General features: G+C 39.3%; 1 protein-coding gene and 1 long non-coding RNA gene across 3 annotated transcripts in view; one reads left to right on the forward strand and one right to left on the reverse strand.

Moving 5' to 3' along the window:
- NUSAP1 (nucleolar and spindle associated protein 1) overlaps positions 1-7,046 on the reverse strand; it is a 29,847-nt gene extending 22,801 nt beyond the window's left edge. Inside the window, exons 1-2 of the mRNA XM_072428763.1 lie at positions 6,785-7,046; positions 1,119-1,187 (exon numbers count right to left, since the gene is read on the reverse strand). Coding sequence (XP_072284864.1) covers positions 1,119-1,187; positions 6,785-6,877 — 162 coding nt within the window. The 5' untranslated portion in view covers positions 6,878-7,046. The remainder of the gene's footprint in view (positions 1-1,118; positions 1,188-6,784) is intronic.
- A 9,967-nt stretch (positions 7,047-17,013) lies between these two features.
- Positions 17,014-18,945, forward strand: LOC140342358 (uncharacterized). Of its 2 annotated transcripts, XR_011923053.1 has the most exons (4): positions 17,014-17,218; positions 17,327-17,580; positions 18,035-18,254; positions 18,681-18,945. It is a non-coding gene; the product is annotated as an uncharacterized lncRNA (long non-coding RNA). The 2 variants fall into 2 exon arrangements; XR_011923054.1 differs by lacking the exon at positions 18,035-18,254.
- The last annotated feature ends 4,676 nt before the right edge of the window (positions 18,946-23,621 follow it).

Genomic DNA, 23,621 nt, shown 5'->3' on the forward strand with positions numbered 1-23,621 from the left:
TCTGCAGAAGCTGCAGTTGCTCGTGAGCTGCCTGTTACACATAATTGGCCACTTACCTTTTGTGAATCCCAATTTATCTGGAATAGAAGGAAGTTGGCAACTGGAAATGTGGAAGCCAGTAGGAAACCCCTTTGCCCACCCCCCTTCCCTATTAAAGTGTTATAAGCATCATATCATGCTACCCTGTCACACAAAGCTATCCCCTTACACTCTGTGAACCCCAATTACTCTAAAAGAAAAGGGAAATATAACTGAAAGTGCAAGAGTCTTGTGGCTAATTCCCCCTAAAATGTCATCACTATGGTGCCATTACAAGATAAGAAAAACTATACTTGTCATACCTTACTACCTTGTCACACATAGCTGGCGACTTTTGGGGTACAAAGAGTTAGTGTCCCCCTATAATTGACAGGACGCATTGTATGGTGTAGTTTCTGCTTTTTGGTACAGGAATGGTGAGCAGGAAGCAATATATGACCGGCCAGCACTGTATGATAGCTTTAGTTTTGTATCTTTCATTATTAAAATGAGCATAAAAAGGTGAGTGCAGAAATTTTAATTTGTCATCTCTTGTAATTGGTGCATGTATGTTATGGTAACGAGAAACATTTCAATCCAATTTCATTTTAAATGAAAGCTATTATAATTTTAAACATACATCTTAAATGTTTGTTTGCGTTGTGGCCCGCAAGTTTTATCTCAATGTCAACAGCAGCCCCCAGATGAAAAAAAGGTTGGACATCACTGGACTAGGTCATGCTAACACATTAAAACTTTCCCTTTACAGTACAGTAACCACTTTACTGTAGCTTTATCAGTATGTTCAGGGTTATTGTCCTGTCACAATGTAAACCTTCATAGCAGTCCTAAATCTTTGACAGAACCAAACAAGTTTTCCTCAGGGTTTTCCCAGTACTTAGTGCCACCTAACTTTCCTTCAAATCCTGAGCAGTTTTTATTGTCCATACCAATGAAGAACATCCCCACCACCAGATAAGTGTGTATTGCTGGTTCTGTAAGGGGCAAAGAACAAATCCTTGAACATTAAAAAGACAAATTTCCTCTTGAGGTTAGTATATTGTATACTACAGCTTTTTAATCAAAGTTTATATACTTACGTCACTTATCTGCTCTGGCAAGGCATCAGGATGGAAATGCTTTTTTAAAGCTTTGAGTAATCGATCAGCCTTTAAAATCAAATAAGAAGAGTCAAGTAATCGACAATTAATACATAAATCAAAAATGATCCTACATTACAAACACTTGTCAAAAAGCTTTTTTAAAACTAAAAAGTTTTAAATTAAATTTTAATTTAATTAAAAGTTCAATACTAGTCATGTACAGCAAGTACTCAAGTTATCCTATACACATGGGATCTAATGCTCTGGAGAAAAGGAAAGGGGGATGCAGTTCATTATAGAGAAAACTCAGCCAGGGCTCAAAACACTACTTGGGATTTCAGAGCAGCAGAGGGAACATTGTTAGCTCAATAAGGGAACCAAGAAACATTTGGAATTTTGGAAGGAATCTCCCTAGGATTTTCAACCATCACAGGCAGATGATCTTCTTGCTAATTTAAATTTATCCACATTGTCTGGGGAATTGGGTGGAAAAATTGGGGAAAATATTACTATAGCAGAACTTAAGGGGGCCATTAAATCATTGAAATCCTGGGACCTGATGGTTATTCGGCCCCCTATTACAAACAATTTCAAGATCAGTTGGCACCCCATCTTGCAAATTTCTCCAATATTTAAAAGAACACCCACAAAATCCGTATTCATCTCTCCTAGCACACGATATTTATGTTACCTAATCTGGGTAAAGATGATTTAGACCACGGGTGTCAAAATCTGGCCCACAACGTCCTTTTATTGGCCCCCAAAAAGAATTCTTAATATGAATTCCAGCTGTACCGCCGCTGCATTGAAATAGCGCCGCTACTACAATTCCTGGCATCACTTGCGTCTATGGACCAGCGGCCTCTCTGCCTGGCCCCACATTGGACTGTTTTATAGACGCAGCCACTCATAACATTAGGCCCTGCATTGGACTGTTTTCTTGACGTAGGGAATTGTAGTAGCAGTGCTATTTCAGTTTCAAGTTTGGCCCGCAACTTTGTCTAAATTTTGGCCCACTGTGCATTTGAGTTTGACACCCCTGATTTAGACCCTCACAAATATAGGCCTATTTCGTTACATGTATAATATATAAATTAACAAAAATTTTGGTGTCTAGACTAGACAGTGTCTAGACATTTTTGTCATCACTAATCCATAAAGACCAGGGTGGGGTTTGTCACCGAAAGACAGGCCCTAGACAGTACCAGCAAACTTATCAGTTTACTTCATATACCCTATTTAATGTACAGCACTGCGTAATATGTTGGTGCTATATAAATCCTGTATTATTTTTAATATTATTATTATTATTAATAATAACAATAATAATAATATAGTCCAATCCAAGAGAATCCCCAACATGTTGTTAGAACATAAAGGTTTCAGATATACATACATGTTAAAGGTTCAGTTTAATTTGCTTATTTTGCTTTCACTTGCCCTCCTAAACCCCATAATCAATATATAAACACAACACATTGCCCCTGATTCATCAAGCAGAATCGGATTATCGGTCGCGCATTCGTATTCGCGATCCGAAATCGTACGCGATCGCGCTATTCAGCAACTGAAAAAGCTCGCGGCTGGAGCCGCGCATCTCCGGCCAGATTCGCGCTCCCTATTGTGAAGGCTGGAATCCGGCTGGCAGTGAGGCGAGTGTACGCGCACACTCGAGTCCGGACCGCGTTAATCCGCGATCGATGGCCGCGCGTACTTTCGCGCTTCCAGTGAGCGCGGATTTTATTGATGAATCGGGGGCATTCTGTTTTCACTACATACCTGGAACCAAAGTAGTACCTTTTGCAATAGTTACTCTTACCTGCCTGATTGCTACAAATCTGTTTGTTGATCGGGATACCAGGCAATCCCAGCTCAGAAGTTTCCAGAGAACATCCCAATACCTTCCCTTATCACCCCTTTTGGGGGGTTCTCAGACCAAATGCAAGCAGTGAGTTGGCTCTTTAAAATAGGCATGTGAATGTCAAAATTATTAGGTGAATGGCAATCTAGTGGTGTTGACATTCCTTGGAAGAATGGTAATTGCATATAGAGCACCCTAGGTAACTCCCACATTTGATACTGATCTTTAATATAAAAAATGAAATTTACTAATAATAGTAGAAAGGCTATCAGTTTGCCTCAATTTTCAAGTTCTCAACGCATACCTAGTATGTTGTTAGGCCTAGACGTCCATAAGGCATTTGATTCCATTTCTTGGAATTATTTGTTTTACTCTCCAGGTGGGGTTTTCAGGATTTATTTATGTCATAGATGTCTGTTCTGTACTCCACCCCAACTGCCAGAATACGCTACATGTCATTCTATTCATCTAGGTTTCCAATTTGTAGAGGGACCGGGCAAGAGTCCAATCAGATCCAATCAGGATATTCATAGCATAACTCTGGGAATCATAAATATAAATTGAGTCTATTCGCAGATGATATTTTACTCACCATTACTCAACCTTTGGTATCACTTCCCAAACTGGAGGCTATACTCAGTACGTTTGCAAAAGCGTCGGGTCTGATAATCAATTAAGAAAAATCGGTGGCATTAAATAATTCTTTACCTCAATTTAAATGGGCAAATGGGCATTCTTTACCTTAATTTAAATGGGCAAAATATCATATGGAATACCTGGGACTCAAACTAACTGGTTCCTACATGGAACTTTAAGGGGCAGGACTTCTGCATTGTGCTTCATATCTAACTGCAGATGCGAGCAGCAATAGTAAATTCTGGGGGTGATGCCAGCTGGCACTGCATTGAAGGTCTGCATTGTGCTTTGCATCTCCCTGGCGATGCAGAGCAGCAGCGTCGTGGTGAGGCAGGGTGGCACATCCCCCCTCGCATCACCCGGGAGGATGTAACATCTTCCGGGTGATGTGAGTGGTGATGTATTCGGGGGGTATTGCCGGGTGGGAAATTTAAAAGCAGATTACAATGTAATATGCTTTTAAATAGTTTTTACAGTAAAAAAAACACTATACAACATAAAATAAAAATAAAAGTACCTTTTTTTGAATTTTATTTTAAATTACATTGTTGTTGTCTATTTTATTATTTTTTAAAATTATTATTTATATTTATGTGTTAATCCTAAGAATTACAGGCCCACAATATAAACAAAAAGTTCTATGCAAAAAAATTAGGATCACTTTTTGCATCAAAAAACTGACTTAATTAGAATGCTAGGGGGGGTTAATGGTTTGAACATTGGAGTTTCCCAGGATGCTCCCGGGATCCTTACTTAAAAATCGTTACTTAAAAATAACTCTCCCGCTCCAGCTATCACAGCTACCCCTTCAACTAAGAAACTGATTTCAATCCTACCGGTATATTTAGACCTTGTTATTATATCTGACCCATATGCACATAAATGTTTCCCAATGGGGGAGAGGTTTGGGTGGCTCGAAGAATACTGAGGAGGGGTTCCGCACTTGGTCAAGGCTGATGGGGTTTTCCAGGAAAGTGACATCATTGAAATCAGCTTATAAGGTTATGGTGTGTTGGTATATGGTTCCCTCTCGCCTCAAACATTGTATGAACCAAGGCTCTAATCTGTGGTTTAGGAGCTGCACGGAAGAGGGCACAGCAGTACATACAGTTAGGTCCATAAATATTTGGACAGAGACAACTTCTTTTTAATTTGGGTTCTGTACATTACCACAATTAATTTTAAATGAAACAACTCAGGTGCAGTTGAACTGAAAACTTTTAGCTTTCATTTAGTGGGTTAAACAAAAAGATTGCATAAAAAAAGGAACTAAAGCCTTATTTTACAGTCACTTCATTTCAGGGGCTTAAAAGTAATTGGACAATTGACTCAAAGGCTATTTCATGGGCTGGTGTGGGCTATTCCTTTGTTATGTCATTATCAATTAAGCAGATAAAAGGCTTGGCCTTGATTTGAGGGGAGGGGGGGTGTGCTTGTATGTGGAAGATTTTGCTGTGAACAGACAACATGCGGTCAAACGAGCTCTCCATGCAGGTGAAACAAGCCATCCTAAGGCTGCAGAAAAACCCATCCCAGAAATTGCTACAGTATTAGGTGTGGCAAAATCTACAGTTTGGTACATCATGAGAAAGAAACAAAGCACTGGTGAACTCAGCAATGCCAAAAGACCTGGACGTCCACGGAAGACAACAGTGGTGGATGATCGCAGAATCATTTCAATGCTGAAGAGAAACTCCTTCACAACAGCCAACCAAGTGAACAACACTCTCCAGGAAGCAGGCGTATCGCTATCCAAGTCTACCATAAAGAGAAGACTGCATGAAAGTAAATACAGAGGGTGCCCTGCAAGGTGCAAGCCACTCATAAGCCTCAAGAATAGAAAGGCTAGATTGGACTTTGCTCAAACACATCTAAAAAAAGCCAGCACAGTTCTGGAAAAACATTCCTTGGACTGATGAAACCAAGATCAATCTTTACCAGAATGATGGCAAGAGAAAAGTATGGAGAAAGCGTGGAACAGCTCATGATCCAAAGCATACCACATCATCTGTAAACCATGGCAGAGGCAGTGTGATGGCTTGGGCGTGCATGGCTGCCAGTGGCCCTGGGACAATAGTGTTTATCCATGATGTGACACAGTCTGCTCAAATCCAGCTAAATGCAGTCAAATTGATTAAGAGGCGTTTCATAATACAGATGGACAATGACCCAAAACATACAGCCAAAGCATTCCAGGAGTTTATTAAATCAAAGAAGTGCAATATTCTCGAATGGCCAGGTCAGTAACCTGATCTGAACCCAATTGAGCAAGCATTTCACTTGTTGAAGACTAAACTTAGGAAAGAAAGGCCCACAAACAAACAGCGACTGAAAGATGCTGAAGTAAAGGCCTGGCAGAGCACTAAAAAGGAGGAAACCCAGTATCTGATGATGTCCATGAGTTCAAGACTACAGGTTGTCATAGCCAGCAAAGGGTTTTCAACCAAGTATTAGAAATGAACATTTTATTTTCCATTTTTTTATTTGTCCAAATAGTTTTAAGCCCCGAAATGAAGGGATTGTGTTGGAAAATGGCTTTAGTTCCTCACATTTTTATGCAATTTTTTTATTCAACCCACTGAATTAAAGTGATGGGGTGAAAGAGAATCCAACGCAATCTCAAACGTCTCACCATTTCTCCAATGACCAAATGATCAAAACTGGTATCATTTTAAACATACCTATCTAATGTGGCATCATTTTAAGCAATTTTCAATAAAGTAAATAATGATTGTGGGTTGTTGATCACCGTAAATGAAGCTAATGGAAAAGCTCAAGAACAGCATGACGTTTCTTTATGCAGGATGTGTAATTGAAGCTATACTCAATTCTTCCCAAAAGACCTACCCTATGACAAAGATCATCATGTTTATTGTCATTTTACAATAAATAAACAACGTAAAAATACATTGTGTGAATAAAACACACACAACATTGACTAATATTGGAGGCGCTATCATACAACACTGCAGACGGGCGTTGTATGATAGCATTAATGTACGAGCGTTGACAATGACAGTGGCTGTCATTGTCAACGCTCGTACATTAATACTATCATGGCAGTCCTTCATCCCCTGAACGCCATGAAAATGTCTGACAGAAAAGAACGTTCAGAACTGTATTGGAGCCAACGCGCTCCTATATATTCACCATACTTTCCCCTCACCTTCAAATTAGCTTTAAGTCCAGCTTGCTTAGCCAGCTTTTGCAGCTCCGAATATTTTAAACCGTCCAAATCCTGTACGGACGGCACCTCCATGGCTCTTCACACACCGTCCAGCCAACAGCCCGCAAAATTTGAAGCCAGATGTTAACACTGAAAACAAAAATTCAAAGCACCCGCGAAGCTTGCTAACGGCTTTTTCGAAGTCAGTCCTTCACGTCGACTATTGGTTGGGGACAGGCTGAGTAAGGACAGAATCAGCCAATCATCTTGCGAGGCAAGATGGATGTCTTCTTCCGCCCTTTCACGCCTATTTTGGTTGGTCTACAGGAGACGAAGTATTGCGTAGTGTCGTGTCGGCTGCTTTAATCCATAAAAAAGTAAAACAACAACAACAGACATTTCGACAAATTCACAATGTTTGTGTTTCCGATAGATACTTAAGGGTGGTAAACTTTTGAACCAAAAAAGGACAGCATTAATAAAGCAATAAGGGGAAGTTAATGTATTTAAACAAAAACTTAAGTTTAAAATACAAACTCAAAATGGAACTGAATAAACTAAAAATGTTATGTGAAAAAATATAGAACTGTTAAAGTGTACCTAAACTCTACATTTTTACGTCACCTGATCTTGCACATGTATGGAAAACCGAGGAAGAAGAAGGAAGTGAAGAATGAAGTCCGGGCTTCCTCAGTGCTGGGACGAAGAGGAATTCCAGGACGACGCAGGTCTGGATCATGGGAAGGACCAGCGCCATCGATGGACCTGCAGGATTAAAGGTAATTGTAATTTTTTTGTTTTCAGTTTAGTTCCACTGTAATTGAGCAAAAGGAGTATATAACATTAGGAGTTTATATAACATTTTTTCTGAAAAATAACAGCACCCTGCAGCATCCTCATCCACAGATAATGACAAGTCGTTTAGGTATCTGATCACTAAACCATGTCAGGTTTCTGTAAACACAATAGTGTGAGTAGATGGTGAACTAAACCCCAAAATTAAAAATGTAGGATCAGGAAGGTCTTTTATTGCAGAAGGGACAGGCAATGTCCCTTCTGCAATAAAATAACCTTAACTGTCTGATTGCAAGTAACTAAAATCAACTAAGAAATTTAAGTCTCACTATGCAAATTCGCAATTCAGGCAGAAGGTTATTACAGAAAGAACTGCCATGGTATGACACTCTGCTACCATAACCATCTTTTCATCTATGTTGAGTTACCATTTCTTGTATGGGGTTTATAGTATACTTGTTACACTTACCTCTATTTCTTTATGTACTTCTATAGGTGATATTAGTTCCTCTTGTGAACTGTGAAGCACATTGAGGTGTTAATCAAAAACTTGTAGTGTAAAAAGCCTAAGAAACGTCTTATTTTGGTAGCAAATATGTATTTATTACCATTGTAATATTGATAAACTGTAAAGATTGATTCAAATTATTTTGTTTATTTTTTTTAATAAAGATTGATATGTCATTTTTTAATGACCCCTCAAGATCCTGTTTTAAGCATGCTTTTGCTGGTGTTTTTGTGATTGTGAAATTTGCCCATTGAGAGCTTTGGGATTGGGACTTTAATGTTTGACTATCCATATAGAAACAACAATCTGTTAAAAAACAGTTAGTCATGTTTAGGGTTGTCAAACCCCAGTGCCTTAGCCACTGAAGTATATCTAGCAAAGTGTTTGCTTAAAGCATACCTAAACTCACAAATTTTATATACATAAAAGGGTAGACAACAGGTAAAAATTCTGTTTGTTTGTTTTTTAAGTGCAACTCCCTTTTTTTTTTTTTAATTCTCATTCGCCTAGGCGTCACGCATCCCGTGAGGCACTTTGGTGCTCCATCTGTGCATGTCTGAGCTGCTCAGGCATGTGCAGAAGATGCCTTTATGTGAAAAGAGAAAAATTTGATGGCAAGTTTTTTTCCAACCTACATCAGCCAATCTCGCGCCTGGGTCGGGTGATATAGGAAGAAGAACCCCGAAGAAGAGGAGAAGATGGCAGGGCGCCGGATGCCGGGACAACGTGGGACCCAATGGAAGACACCTCCGGACCAATTACCTGAGCTGCGGAGTTGAAGGTAAATGGATGTTTTTGGTGTTTTTCAGTTTACTTCCTCTTTAATCTTCTAGTGTACAGGGCAGATCCCCAGTGACATCTGGGGTATAAAAGGGTACACACATTTTTGCAGGGCTCTCTTAAATGTTCCTCTTTCTTTAAAACTGTGAAAGCTGTGTCAGGATTGTCTGAAACCACAGAATAAAGTATATGTTGGATTATTATGGGTATCATGGTAGTTTAGAGGTTAGCTCTCAGTCCTAGGTTCGAATCTCGGCCAGGGCATGATCTTCATGGGGTTTGCAGATTCTTCCCTTGTTTGCGTGGGTTTTCTCTGGGTACTCTGGTTTCCTCCCACATTCCAAAAGCATGCAGTTAGGTTAATTGGCTTCCACCCAAATTGACCTTAGACTGTGGTAAAAACATATGACTATGGTAGGGACATTAGATTGTGAGCCCCTTTGAGGGACAGCTAGTGACATGACTATGGATTTAGTAAAGCGCTGCTTAATATGTTGGCGGTAATAAAAACTGGATAATATAAAATTTGATCATCAATGCTTACTATAATATTGCGTTGACCTATTTACCATATTTCCTGACCTATTTCCTTTACATGCGTGAGAGTTTGACTCCACATCCTGTTCAACCCACCACAGTTTATCAATACATTTTAAACCCACCCTAAGATCCTGGGCTCAGATGACATGGTCTGGAAATGGATCAGGAAAGTAAAATTAGGTTAAGTGTTGGTAATGGGGTAAAGTTGGTTTGCAGATTTTGGATCTGGATATGCTATGCTATAAGTATGCAGCTGCCCTGGCCTAACCAATGCTCCTGAATCCATGTTGAAAGCATTCTCAGGAAAGCTTTAATTTCTCTAGGAACAATACATTTTTGACCTTGTTAACTCAGCAGAAGCCAAGGAAATAAGCTTTCTGCACTCTGCTGACACTACCACTGCATGTATAGAAATACCTTCTTATGTTGACAGCTGTGCATCTATTAGGAATAAATCTAAATTAATCATAGGGTATTAATGTGAATATTGGAGATCAGTTTATTAGAGTCTGTTTTGAAAGGGTGTTTATCTGATTTAGGGATAAGCACTATAATCTGTGCACACACAATATCAGAAAGGGACTCAGACCTAACATTTCATATACAGGCAATGTGTATAGAGCTTCAGTATTTTTTTCTAATACATTTTTATTAAAGTTTCACAAAACAAAAAAATACATTCCAAACAAATGTTTGCATTCCAACAATACATTTTATCAAACAATTATTTGTCAAGGTTAGGCTTATAAAGTGCACAAACAATATAACAAGTCCAATGTACTTCCGCGTTGATGCAAAAAGTACGTAAGGCCACCCATATAAAACCTTGGATATTCTTCCAAGGTCAGAAGTTCATGGGATCTGGGGGATATCCCCTTTTAGGGTCAATATCTCATCCTCACCACTGGCATCCCTCAGCCCTGTTACTCTAGATGAAGTTTCCTCTCTTCTCTCATCATCTCCCTCTACTACCTGTCCACTTGACCCAATTCCCTTTGATCTACTCCATGCCTATTCCTCCACCCTGGCCTCACCCTAACCAAACTATTCAACTTCTCCCTTTCTACTGGTTTTCTACTCCCTTCCCTATGTTTTCATTGATGAAGAAGCGTAAATTAGGCAAAACGCGTTGGGTAACTTACTTACGTTTGCGACACCATTGTCAGTATATGTAATATAACTTGGATAATGTTGTATATTTTTGCTAGTAGTTCACTGTCCAGCGCCCCTACAGGGGCCAAAATGGTAATGATCTGGAGTGGTGCCTCCAGTGGTTACCAATCACTGTTTTGTTATGTATTATGAGAAGTTATCACTAATACAAAATATACATGTTGTTGCCAAAAAAAAAACCCTTCTTTCTGTGTTCTTTATATAATTGATCTTACCCATGGTAAGAGATACACCTGTTTCCACCAGATAAAGGTCCTGTCACTTTCTCCTGCACAACATCTCCAAAATCCACCCTTACCTGTCCCCAGAGACCTCCAAGCTCCTTGTACACGCTCTTATCTCTCGTCTTTACTACTGTAGTATTCCACTAACCGAACTCTCTCCTCTACGATCTATTACACAGGTTAACAAACATTTTCCTGCCCAAAGATTAAAGTCATTTTAGGTTATGTTTGATGCACAGATTCCATATATGGTATTGGTTTTGCTAGATTGGCTGTAGTTTTTGAAATAATGACCCCAATAATAACCTCATAGAAAACTAATGAAACTAAAAATTAAGCAAAATTAAACTAGATATGCCTACAAATATAAAATTTAATTTTTGAAATATTTAATGTCAATATATTCTATATTTAGTATATTTACAGAACTAATCACAAAGAAGTCATTGAAAAACTCTGTATGATTTCCTTTTATACTATGATCAGGACAATCACGTTGAAGGCTCCAGCACTAGTCTGCAATCATGCGTCTATCCTATCTGCCCTGATACCCTTCTTTCATCACCCTTATATCTTGATGGAACCTCTACCCTTGTTCCTCACCGAAATCACCAAGGATTTCTGGAATTTTTTGCACATGGCTATGGAGATAGTGTACTTTTTTGCTCATAGTAGCACCCAAACTTTTAAAGTTTAGGAACAAGTTTTGTACTAGTTCTTCATATATGTTGTGCTTTATGGTTACCCAAGAGGTTTTTGACAACCATGACATACCTGTGCCATGCAGAAGCTTCAGTATCAGTCATGTACCTTGTGAAATTTGAATTATTTATCAGTTTCTGAATCGGGTCCATCAAAGATTCCTGCTTTTCATTTTTCAGTACTCAATCCAGGGAAGAATCTACAAATGTATTTGAAAAAATCACCGTCCTTAGAGTTCTAACAAACTGCTTCATTAATCCCAACTTTATGTGTAGTGGAATGAGAATGATTTTTTTTTTTCAACCATTGGCTCATTAATGATGTTCGCTGCACCTTTTTTATGTTTTAAAGAGTCCATGTCACTTTTTTCCAGTGATCCTGCTTTGCTCTACTATCACACAAGCAGATGAAACATGGGTACTTTGTGTATCCACTTTGCTGTCCAAGTAGGAAGTTCACCTTGATTTTTAAATCACATTGGTGTTCATGATAGCAAAGCTTTTGTAAGACCATTTTAATATTTTTTATATTCTTCTTTCATTTTTTTTGAGTGACCAATTGTAATTGATGCATAGCAGTTGTCATTATCCAGTAAAACAGATTTCAAAGTGGAACTGTCTATGAAATGTTACTAGTATTCTGCTCTGTATTCTGGAATTCCCATATGGGCTAGTAGTCCAGGGATGTTACAACAGTATACAAAGTCTCCATCTTCACTGAAATATGGTAGGAGTGTCACCTCTCATGTCCAATAAATCGTTATTTAAACTTCTGGTCTCAGACAGTTCTTTTCCTTTAGCCTGTATGCTAAAAGTTCAGATACTTGTTTTGACAGACTTAGGTCACGTATTAAATCATTGAGCTCTTCTCAGGAGAACTGCTGGTTTGATGAAACACTTTCTTCCTATTCACTTCCACTGCTAACTCCTGGATTACAATCCAAACCCTGTATATCCTCCATGTTGGATACAGGAATATCAGGGAGTGTTCTGAACACTGGTATGGGAACATCAGCACCATGCAGCACAGGTCATCTTGCTGATTCCAAATTAGGGTACTCCCTCTTGTTTTTCTTGTAACGATGAAAACCTTTTACATTCACAGCACAAAAATAACAATCATTATGCTGATTTCTGGGCTTTCGCCATACCATAGGTACACCAAATTTCAAACTTTTCAGTTTTCCATTTTTCCACTGCTGAAGACAACACAAGTTTTGCATACCATATGGGGAGCCTAATACTTATCTTGGTCTTCCAGTTTAATATCAAAATATACAAGATATGCTTGTTTTACAAATTCTGTAATGTTTCTTATCTGTTTGTGCTGAGAATATTCACCACAAATGTAGCAAAATACATTATGGTAATTTAAACAACTTCTTCTTGAAGAACTCCTATTTCTGTATTAAAAAAAAAAGAAAATCTATGAATAAGGCAAACGAAAGTTTCATGAAAATAATGCTACATTTAATATATAAAATGCAAAACATCGGTGTAAATAAAGATTGATAATATTATGCTGTTTTAACATTTGTTGTGGGTAAAATTGTCTATTCCGATTCCTGTATCACAAGAACTAGAGCCAATTCAATGAAACTGATGTCATTTCTGGATTCAGCAGACCTGAAATACAGTGAATCTATTAAAAAATCCATGGCAAGTAAAAATTTTTTTTTTGTTGAGCTGTGTTTTTTTAAATGCTGCAGCCAGACTCATCTATCCTTCCCACAGCTCATCTTCTGCTGCATCTTTTTGTATTTTCTTAATTGGCTTCCATTTCTTCTTAGAATCAACTGACTTCCTCACTCATAACCTCATCACACCCATGGCTTCAAGACTTTTCTAGAGCTGCCCCAACTATTTGGAATGGTCTTCCTCGTCCCGTTCGGCTTGCTCCTACTTTCTTCTCATTTAAAAGAGCACTCAAAACCCATTTTTTCAAACTTGCCCACCCCTCTTTTTCTGTCTCTTCAGCTAGAAAGACTCAGAGGATGGGACCTAGTGTTTCGATCGAAACTCTGTTAAATTAAAATTACCTAGTGGACTCAGGAAATTGAAGATTTTATAGAGATCTTGTTCTACCCACCAATGAAACCTACGCAAATCTTCTTGTGCCAGCGGGAACAGGGGATAGCCAGTTATGGTGGAAAGTGGAGATTACTCCACAAGCCACAAGAGGTACAAACCTCCCACTTTCTGCACCAAGTCCAAAACCTGGAGAGAATGCTTGAGGATCAGGTTGGCTATAGTGGGGCAAACACGGGAGGGGATCCACATCAGGGTCCCCACTGAGACCAGGGAAATTTCCTTAGACCCAGTGAGGAGGACCAGACTGAACATGGTATGCTGTGGGAGGAGCAAGCTGTGCTGCGGCATAGTAAGATAAAGGTATAGAGTTTGTTGGGGTATACAGGGCCTGCGTGAGTTCCATATAAAGGCCAACATTCTTTTATACAATATGTTAAGAGCGGAAGCAGGGAATTTGATTAGCAATACCCTATGGGATACAACAGCTTTGGTAGCCAAGCCCCAGCGAGAATATTTGGTACCTCCTCCAGGACTCAAGTAGAGAAATTGGCTGACAGATTAGCCTGTATTATGCCTCTTAGTCCCTGAAAGGTACGGAGCTACCATCAGCTGGTCTCGTGCATGTGCGCTCCTCAGAGCTTCAGTATTTTTAAGTAAGCTTATTAACAGTATTGTAATCATAGAATGTATTTGCCCGCTGTCTCATTTGCAGGAAAGTGAGAAAAGCCTTCCAGGTTTACTAAAAGGTGTTTGTTCCTGGAAGTATGGTGGCTGTCCCCATTTTGCAAGCTGTGGTTGCAGCTTCCTTCTTTGTGCTTGGTCATTTAGGGATAAAGGGAGTTAGGTAACTGGCTTGTTTGAAAGGTAAGCACAAAATAAAGGGTAAGCTAATTTGCAGGCAGATAAATAAGAATCAGATCAGTGGTCTGAGCTCTCAGAGACACATCCAATCTCTATATATGTCATGCTACACCCCCAGGAAAATTAGATCATAATGGTCATAACAGGTGTCCCCTTTGAAAGATTGCTCCTCTGAGTCTGTACTAGTAACATTCTGTGCAATCCAGAATACTATTTTTACATATTATTAACAATGTAAAAAACATGCTTAAAAATATTACTATAATAGGTGTTATCATTAAAATATACTACTTTTAGGAGAAAAATTAAATCCCTCCCCCACCCCCCAGTGGTCCCTTGTGACATTTTTCTATGTAAAAAATTTTTTATTCAAGGATATGTACTAGAACAACGATATATTCAATTATAGTACAGTAGCATTAATACATAAAATGAGTTCACATATTACCATAAAACAGGTATTTACACTTAACCCAGCAGAACAAATTAAAAGAAGAAAACAGTATAATTATTATTGATATTATGGAAAACATTACACAGTAAAATTATCACCAGCCTCTTGGATCACTAGGGGATCGATCATTAGCAATCATTCTGTCACAAATCTGCCACAAGTATGGGGAAGTGGACTCTCTGTGTAATCTGCATATTTGGCGGAAGTATAAGCTGAGATATAGAGTCTAAGGAACTGCCCAGCGTTCACCAGAGCACCCGGCAAGGAGTGAAGGACTTTGCTGCAGACAGTGCCCAGGTTGCGGCCCTCAAACACACCTGTGAAGACAGCAGCTGACTGCAGATGGAACTGAAGCGTAGTACCAAATCGATAGGCAATCTCGAAAACCAGAGCAGGACCGGGTCAGGGCAGGCGGCAAACAATAGAAGTCAGAACAAGCCAAAGTCAGAACAGAGAATCAGCACTTGGAAACAGACAAAATCTGGAGCCTCAGGTAACCGCACCTATTGCAAAGGCAAGGAGTGTTAGTCTGAACCCAGCTTATATGAATGAGTGATATATTAGTGAGGCTAACAGGCTGGCTGGGCGGGGACTGAATGAACAGGTGCAGATAAATCAGCTGGAAAGGTTCGGGGACACCTCTAACTCCAGAGCCTGGACAGAGCAGCTAAAAGCAAGGTAAGGAAATCAACTGCTGCTGATCTGACATATATCTGGTGAACAACAACTACCAGATGAGCTGTGATGCTGATCTGTGACACATTTTTAGGATATACCATGATGTATGATCGAAAGTTTGCATTATCTGTTATTTCATGGTATAGGATTAAGTCTCTATAAAAGAATCCCATTTTGGAACCTTGACCTTCTATTCCAAAGAGGCCTCCATCCATGCCATAAAGAACATGAGGGCCAGTTTCTCTTTAAAAAGTTCCAAAGTAGGAAGCGAATGCGCAGGCAGCTCGAGCGTAGGTTCCTGTAGACAGCTCCGTGCTCCTCCGATCTTCCCCGTCACATTCAACAGCAATAACGGGCTCCACAGCTCACTTACAGCAACTAAAGGCAGACAGCACAGGGGACACAATAATGAGAGGGAAACAACTACAGAAACCCCTAAAGAGGTCCAATCGGGCAGCTCCAGTGGTCACCAAGATGGCAGCAATGCCGGCCACCTCAACCTCATCTGCTGAATGCTCATCTACAACGTGCTTTGCAACCATTGTATACTCCGCCATCTATGCCATTCCTCTTCCCTGTAGCTATGGAGCACATTGACAGTCATGATCAAGGAGATGGAGATAAGAGTGTCCCCTCCTCAACTATCTCCAGGGCACCAGCCATGTGCTCCCCTGATCATGAAAACCGGATGGGGAATTCCCCCTTTTCCTCCCAGGATACTGACTTTTTATTGAGAGTCTTTAGCCTATCCTAATCAGGGGATCAGCACAGTACCACAGAATACTCAGGGGATGCTTCCCTTATTGCAAGGTTTGCAGCCGTATTAGAGCGGGAGCTAGACAAAGATAGATTAAAAGGTACAGCTGACCTGAAGCAAGATTTCCATGCCCTGCGCCAGGGCCTGGAGATTATAGGACAAAAAACAGATGAAACTATACGCCAGGTCACGCAAAATACCTGATTCTGATATTTTATTTATCATCCTTTTTTATTACTCTTGGGAACTCCCCTATATAGGAAATTTCTGTCTGCATTTATCCCAAAAAAACATTTTTACCTTTGCACTGTTTGAAAATTTTTGCAAATGTCAGCTATAATGGTCTTATATGATTCACAAAAGAATGTAAGCTATCATACAGCAAAATTACCTACTATTGAAATCTGTATAACAACTGTGATTCCAGAATATAAACTTTAATCTGTCCCTAAAAAACCCCTAGGAATGCACTCTTTCATCATAAATGGGTTGGGATCCCCTACCTGCATCCTGACTTGCGGAGGCGGGAGCATCGGTACCCATTACTGGTGCACTTTAAACTGATGGGTATGACAATGTCATCCCACCATGTCACGTCCCCATGTGTGCCCATTCATTTGGATGAGCACACTTTGCCAATCGCCATGCAGCTTGAAGTTGCGCGGTAACCTGGCAATGAGCCAGGATGCAGGACGGCAGTATCCATCCCCAAGCAGCATCAGCTTGGAGGTCCCTCTACCTTAGTACACCCCCTCTAAATAGGCCCCGACAGTCTAAGACGCCAGGAGCGTGCACATGACAGGAGGAACTTCGGAACGCCGCCCTTATATAGAGGCGGCTCCGGGAATCTCTCTTGCCTTTGTACTATCATCATGTTAGTAAAAAAAAGGCTGTGGCTGCGGTCTCCATTACTCCGTACAGCACACCAAAGGGTAAGAGAAGGAAAAAAACTTTTTACACAAATTTTACTTACTAAAGCTATGGCATCTCAACAGAAGGCTTACTTCAGTATTTTGACTTACTACACTTACCTTTTATAGGTCCTGTCTTTAGGAGACAACATTGAAAGAGTCTTTTTCAATTCGGAGGCACCCCATATTTCTTTTAAAAGCTTGGGACAACATCCTTTTCACCGCCCTCCTTGGATTTAAGAGCATTTTCATGCCCTTTTTTTGAAGAAACAGTAATTCTTGCCTCGTTTTTGACATATTCAATATATACAATCAGCCAACGTTACTAAACAAACTTAGGATCCTATAAATGGTCACCCCTACTTTAACAACACTTTTGATGGGTATGTAAAAATTTCAGTATGTACAGTTTAATATTTTTGCTGTGTCATAACAGGATATGAATAATGCATATTATTGTTATAATCTTTGAATTTGATAAAAGTTATTAACCATCATGCGTAATTTTACCACTATCAGAAACCAGTCATTGATTGCAATGATCAATCAGAGTAACAATAGAAATGCTTTTGCACAATAAATGTTTACACGTCACAATAATTTGCATGTACAGCTTTTAGACTTACCTGCCAATATGAAGTTGAAAAAAGCCATACTATATATATGTTTTCTTTGGATCTTTATAATATGCATCACATATATAATCTGGGACTATTTGTCCCTATAGACTAGAAATATACCATTTCCTACTTTTTTAAAGAAGCTATAAATATATGTAGGACATTTTACAATATCAAACTGATGTACTAATACTATATATCTATTTATAACATCTAGAGTAATTCCAAGTATATACATTGAGCAACATTAAGCGTAGCACCACCCCTGAGGAATCCCAAGGCGGACAAAACGCGTCGGGTAACAAGGCTGCGCAAAAACTACTGCACCCCATGTATACTCTGCATATACTGCTAGGTTGAATCAATCTTTTGATGGGAAAAAGGACTCTCACTAACTAGATGATCTTTGTCTAGTCAAAAAGGTACAACACATCCAGGTATGAGGTGGTACCAAATATTGAATGTTAATACCAATTGAATATTGACACAGTTTTGTTTTTGAAAAATGTATGTGGAATATAATTTCTTTGCCGAAAAACCCTATCTGTTTACTGATATTTGCTTTCATTTAAAAATACAGTACAATGAATGGGAAACATGATGTTGCATGCTCTTAAGGACTATATCAGGTTTTAATGATGAGGAGTTCAAATAAAAAAATACAAATCTATATATATAAAATTGTATGTATGTGTGTGTATGTATGTATGTACCGTATTTTTTCCCGTATAAGACGCACTTTTTCTTCCCCAAAACTGGGGGAGGAAAGTTAGTGCGTCCTATACGACAAATGTGTTAAAAAATAATTAAAATAATATACTCACCCGATACCCGATCCTGCGTGTGTCTCTGGCTGCATGCAGCGTGTCTCTTTCTCTCCTCTCCCAGCATCGTGTCTTCTCCTGTCTGTAAAGCAGAGCGAAAGAAGCTGGCACAGCGCCACCTGCTGTTCCCTGTCCTAACTGCCGTACAGTGGAAAAAAAGCAGAGTGATCAGAAGGTAATTTTGAATGACACAGAGTGATCAGAAGGGGAATTTGAAAGGCACAGAGTGATCAGAAAGGGAATTTGAATGGCACATGAGTGATCAGAAGGGGAATACCGGTATGAATGGCACATGAGTGATCAGAAGGGGAATAATCTTTCAGAATCTTATGCGTCTTATATTCCGGAGCGTCTTATATGCCGAAAAATACGGTATGTATGTATGTTCCACCATCACTCGAAAACGCATAGCGACATTTCAACCAAACTTGCCATATATATGACTGAAACTCATGTGAGTGCACCTGTCATCTTTGTACAGCACTGTGCTATATTGCAGAGCTATATTTGGATGAAACACATGGAGACATTTCAATCAAACTTGCTATGTTCCACCATCACTAGGAAATGCATGGAGACATTTCAACCAAACTTGCCATACATATGACTGAGACTCATGTGAGTGCACCAGTCATCTTTGTACAGCGCTGTGCTATATCTCAGAGCTATATTTGGATGTATGTATGTATGTATGTGTGTATGTCATCACTAGGAAATGCATGGAGACATTTCAACCAAACATGCTATGTTTCACCATCACTCTGAAAGGCATTGAGACATTTAAACCAAACTTGCTAGACATATGACTCAGACTCTTGTGAGTGCAGCGGTGATCTTTGTACAGCACTGTGGTATATGTCAGAGGTATATAAATGTATAATATTAGTGTGTGACTGTGGGGTGGGGAAATTAGAATGTCAGCTCCTCTGTACAGAGACTGATGGGTCTAGCTCAGTTTTTCATTGTATAGCACTATGGTATATGTCAGAGCTATATATATATATAAAATTGGATGTATGTATGTACCATATGTGTGTATGTATGTGTGTATATTTCACCATCACTCGAAAACGCATAGAGACATTTCAAGCAAACTTGCTATACATATGACTGAGACACCAGTCATCTTTGTTTTGCACTGTGCTATATGTCAGAGCTAAATTTATTGTATGTATGAATGTGTATATGTCATCACTAGGAAACGCATCGAGACATTTAAACCAAAATTGCTTGACATATGACTCAGACTCATGTGAGTCCACTGCTGATCTTTTTACAGCGCTGTGGTATATTTGTATGTACCGTATGTATGTATGTGTGTATGTATTGCTTAGTGAAAATGTGCCTTTTGCTTTTATTTTTACATACTTTTTTTAGACAAATTTCTGGCCTGTAATCTTGCCTGCGAGAAAACGTAAGGCAATTGGCTGAATGCAATCAAAGGCAAAAAAATGAAACAACACCGTAGACAAGAAAATCGCTATAGCTTTGATTCCTTTTCCTGTATAGGATTGCAATAAATACCCGGGCAACGCCGGGTAATCAGCTAGTCTATATATATAAAATTGTATGTATGTATGTATGTGTGTATGTTCCACCATCACTCAAAAACGCATGGAGACCTTTTAACCAAACTTACCATACACATGACTGAGACTCATGTAAGTGCACCTGTCATCTTTGTACATCGCTGTGCTATATGTCAGAGCTATATTTGGATGAAACGCATGGTGACATTTCAACCGAACTTGCTATGTTCCACCATCACTAGGAAACGCATCACCAAACAAACATACTAGACATATGACTCAGACTCTAAATGCACCTCTGATCACTAGGAAACGCATGGTTGAAACACATTTCAACCAAACTTGCTATACATATGACTTGAGACTCGTGAGTGCACCAGAGATATTTGTACAGCACTGTGCTATATGTCAGAGCTATATTTGGATGTATGTATGTATGTGTGTATGTCATCACTAGGAAACGCATGGAAACATTTCAACCAAAGTTCCTAGACATATGACTGAGACTCATGTGAGTGCACTGCTGATCTTTGTACAGCGCTGTACTATATGGCAGAGCTATATTTGGATGTATGTGTGTATGTCATCACTAGGAAACGTATAGAAACATTTCAAGCAAACTTGCTAGACATATGACTGAGACTCATGTAAGTGCACCGCTGATCTTTGTACAGCGCTGTGCTATATGTCAGAGCTATATTTGGATGTATGTATGTATGTATGTGTGTATGTTCCACTATCACTAGGACACGAATGGAGATATTGCAACCAAACTTGCTAGACATATGACTGAGATTCATGTGAGTGCACTGCTGATCTTTGTACAGCGCTGTGCTATATGTCAGAGCTATATTTGGATGTATGTATGTTTTACCATCACTCGGAAACGCATGGAGACATTTCAAGCAAACTTGCTAGACATATGACTGAGACTCATGTGAGTGCACCGCTGATCTTTGTACAGTGCTGTGGTATATGTCGGAGGAATATTTGCATATATGTATGTATGTGTGTATGTATTGCTCAGCACGGTGTGCCTTTTGCTTATATTTTACATACTTTTTTTTGGACTAGAAGATTGCAATAAATAAATACCCGGGTAATCTGCTAGTATATAAATAAAAATTAAATTATTAAATAACAGGTATTAGAACAGGTTCAAATCATTTTTTTCTTGAAATAGGACTTTATAGGTGTTTTGTGCAATAATACACCTAATGACAAGAAATTACTAATAATACTAAGTAAATGTTTCTTTTAAAAACTTCACTGTGATCATGTTCAAATTAACCCAATTCATATGATAATATACTTATTTATTTAAATGTATGTTTATCACGATTCATTATCCCAAGATCAGGGGTTAGCTCTCTGGCCTTTGCAGCGCTGGGTCCCAGGTTTGAATCTCGGCCAGGACATTAATTGGCAATTGGACACATTATTATATGGTTGATTTCTAATCATTTATTATTCATCTGATAAATTATGCATAATTAGTTCAAATAGTTTACTTTTAAACTTACTTTACTTTTTTTTCCTGGCTTTCTGTTACTGCTTTTGCATCTAGTCCCGTGAACCATGTGTAAGCACCTGGGAACATGTGGGACACGAGACTTCTATCAGCGAGGGACTCTCTCGAGTCCTGCGCTGATGTCTTTGCCCCTCACCAGGAGCGCCCCTGAAGGGAAATCTTTCCACACTGAGTGTCCCCTTACCCTGGAGGCGGTAAATAAGGAAGGGAGCCACAACAAGGAGGCTCAAAAGCTGCATGCAGCTCCCGAGCTGCCGGTTGCCAACCCCTGCCGGCTGGGATTAGGCCGGATTGACCATTAAAAAAACTAGGGGGTGTTAAGCTGGAACGGACTACTGGCTAGGCCGTATTTGGCCGACCTCTGGTTTACACAGATCTCCCATGACACCTAGGGCTGATGAAGCACTGACAGATGTCATAGTGAAACCACACTAATCACACAAAGGACGCCTCATTCAAATCTTCTGATCTTATCCTGACCTGACCATTGAAGGCTATCTGGTTAAAATAATTGCTGACCTATCTCCGGTCACGATACAAAAGCGGAGATCATTCAAACTTCTTCAGTCAATGATTTCTCATAATATCAAAAATCCATGGGCATTCCCTTTTTGGCTGTGTTTTCATTATCTGAATAAATTTTTATACCTTAACAATGTTTTCTGAGGGAAAAAATCTACTCAAGAAATTGGGACACATTTCATCAGAGCCTTCTACTACATCGCCACTCTAGATCAAACTCTTTCACCACTGTATCTGGACTCGCACAATCATTGCCTAGAGTAGGAAGGAAAAGTTCTTGAAAATACTTGACTCTCCTACATCTACATACAGGAAGAGTCACTGCTTAACCACCTGGGCGTTACACTGAGGTCTAGATTTCTGTACCAAAAGCGTTACAGGTTTTCATGAATTTTTTTTTTTCTGGATGAGCACAGCGGGACCAGGTAAGTGAGATTTTAATATAGTGAGAAAAGTACGGGGTTAACGATAATTGCAACTTTTTTTAGTACGAAAAAGTACAGGCTTAACGGTTGGGAGGTTAAAGAAGAATTTCTTCAACCGCTCATGATCCCTGTTTTTTTTGTTTTTTGTTTTTTTTGTTGTGGTTACATTAGGTAGAAGACTGGAGGGGGTAAACATGACCTCTCTTGGAGTAGTAGCAAGATGTCTTTTTTGCAGATCCTGCTCCTGTTTGGTCAGGTTTCCTGACTTTTATTGTTTTCCTTGTTGCCAAAGAATTTATATGTATTTTCCAACAATATTTTTACCCCTACTGTGCGCTCCCTATTACCTAAATGTATGTTTATTGTGTTGTTTGATTCCCCCTTTGTCTTCTGGTTCATGGTTGCCTTGTCTAATCAGCTCCATTTTAACACCCAGATCCCATGGCTGTGGGTAATAAGGTTTAATATTTTTAACTCACAACGTGCAAGGCCTTAATTTCCTAATGAAAAGAATTAAGGCTTTCTCATGCAATAGGGGTAGATTTGCTGGCTTTGCAGGAATCTTACTTTACTGCCAAGTCTTATCTTAAATACTTTCCCGGAAGTATCCCCTAGTATTCCTAGCAAATGCTAAGGAAAAAAAGAGAGGAGTGGCATTGTGTTTCTCCAAGTCAGTCACATTAAATCTTTATTCTGAACATAAAGATCAAGATAGACGCTGTAATATGGTAGTGGGTGACTATTAAATTATTACGCCCACACTATGGGACAACTAACATTCTTCACTACCATGCTTGACAAGCAAGCCCCCTTCATACAGGGTCCTATGGTTCTGATAACAGACTTTAATTTGGCCTTGGACCAAATACTGGACAAGACTAGCACCCCTTTTTTATAGAGAACACAACTGGAGACTATACTTAGTATTCATCAGCTCAAAAGCAATATTCTAGAACAGACCATGTCTTTATCC

Source organism: Pyxicephalus adspersus, chromosome 12 (assembly GCF_032062135.1).
Source record: "Pyxicephalus adspersus chromosome 12, UCB_Pads_2.0, whole genome shotgun sequence".
In the NCBI taxonomy this organism is placed as follows: Eukaryota; Metazoa; Chordata; class Amphibia; order Anura; family Pyxicephalidae; genus Pyxicephalus; species Pyxicephalus adspersus.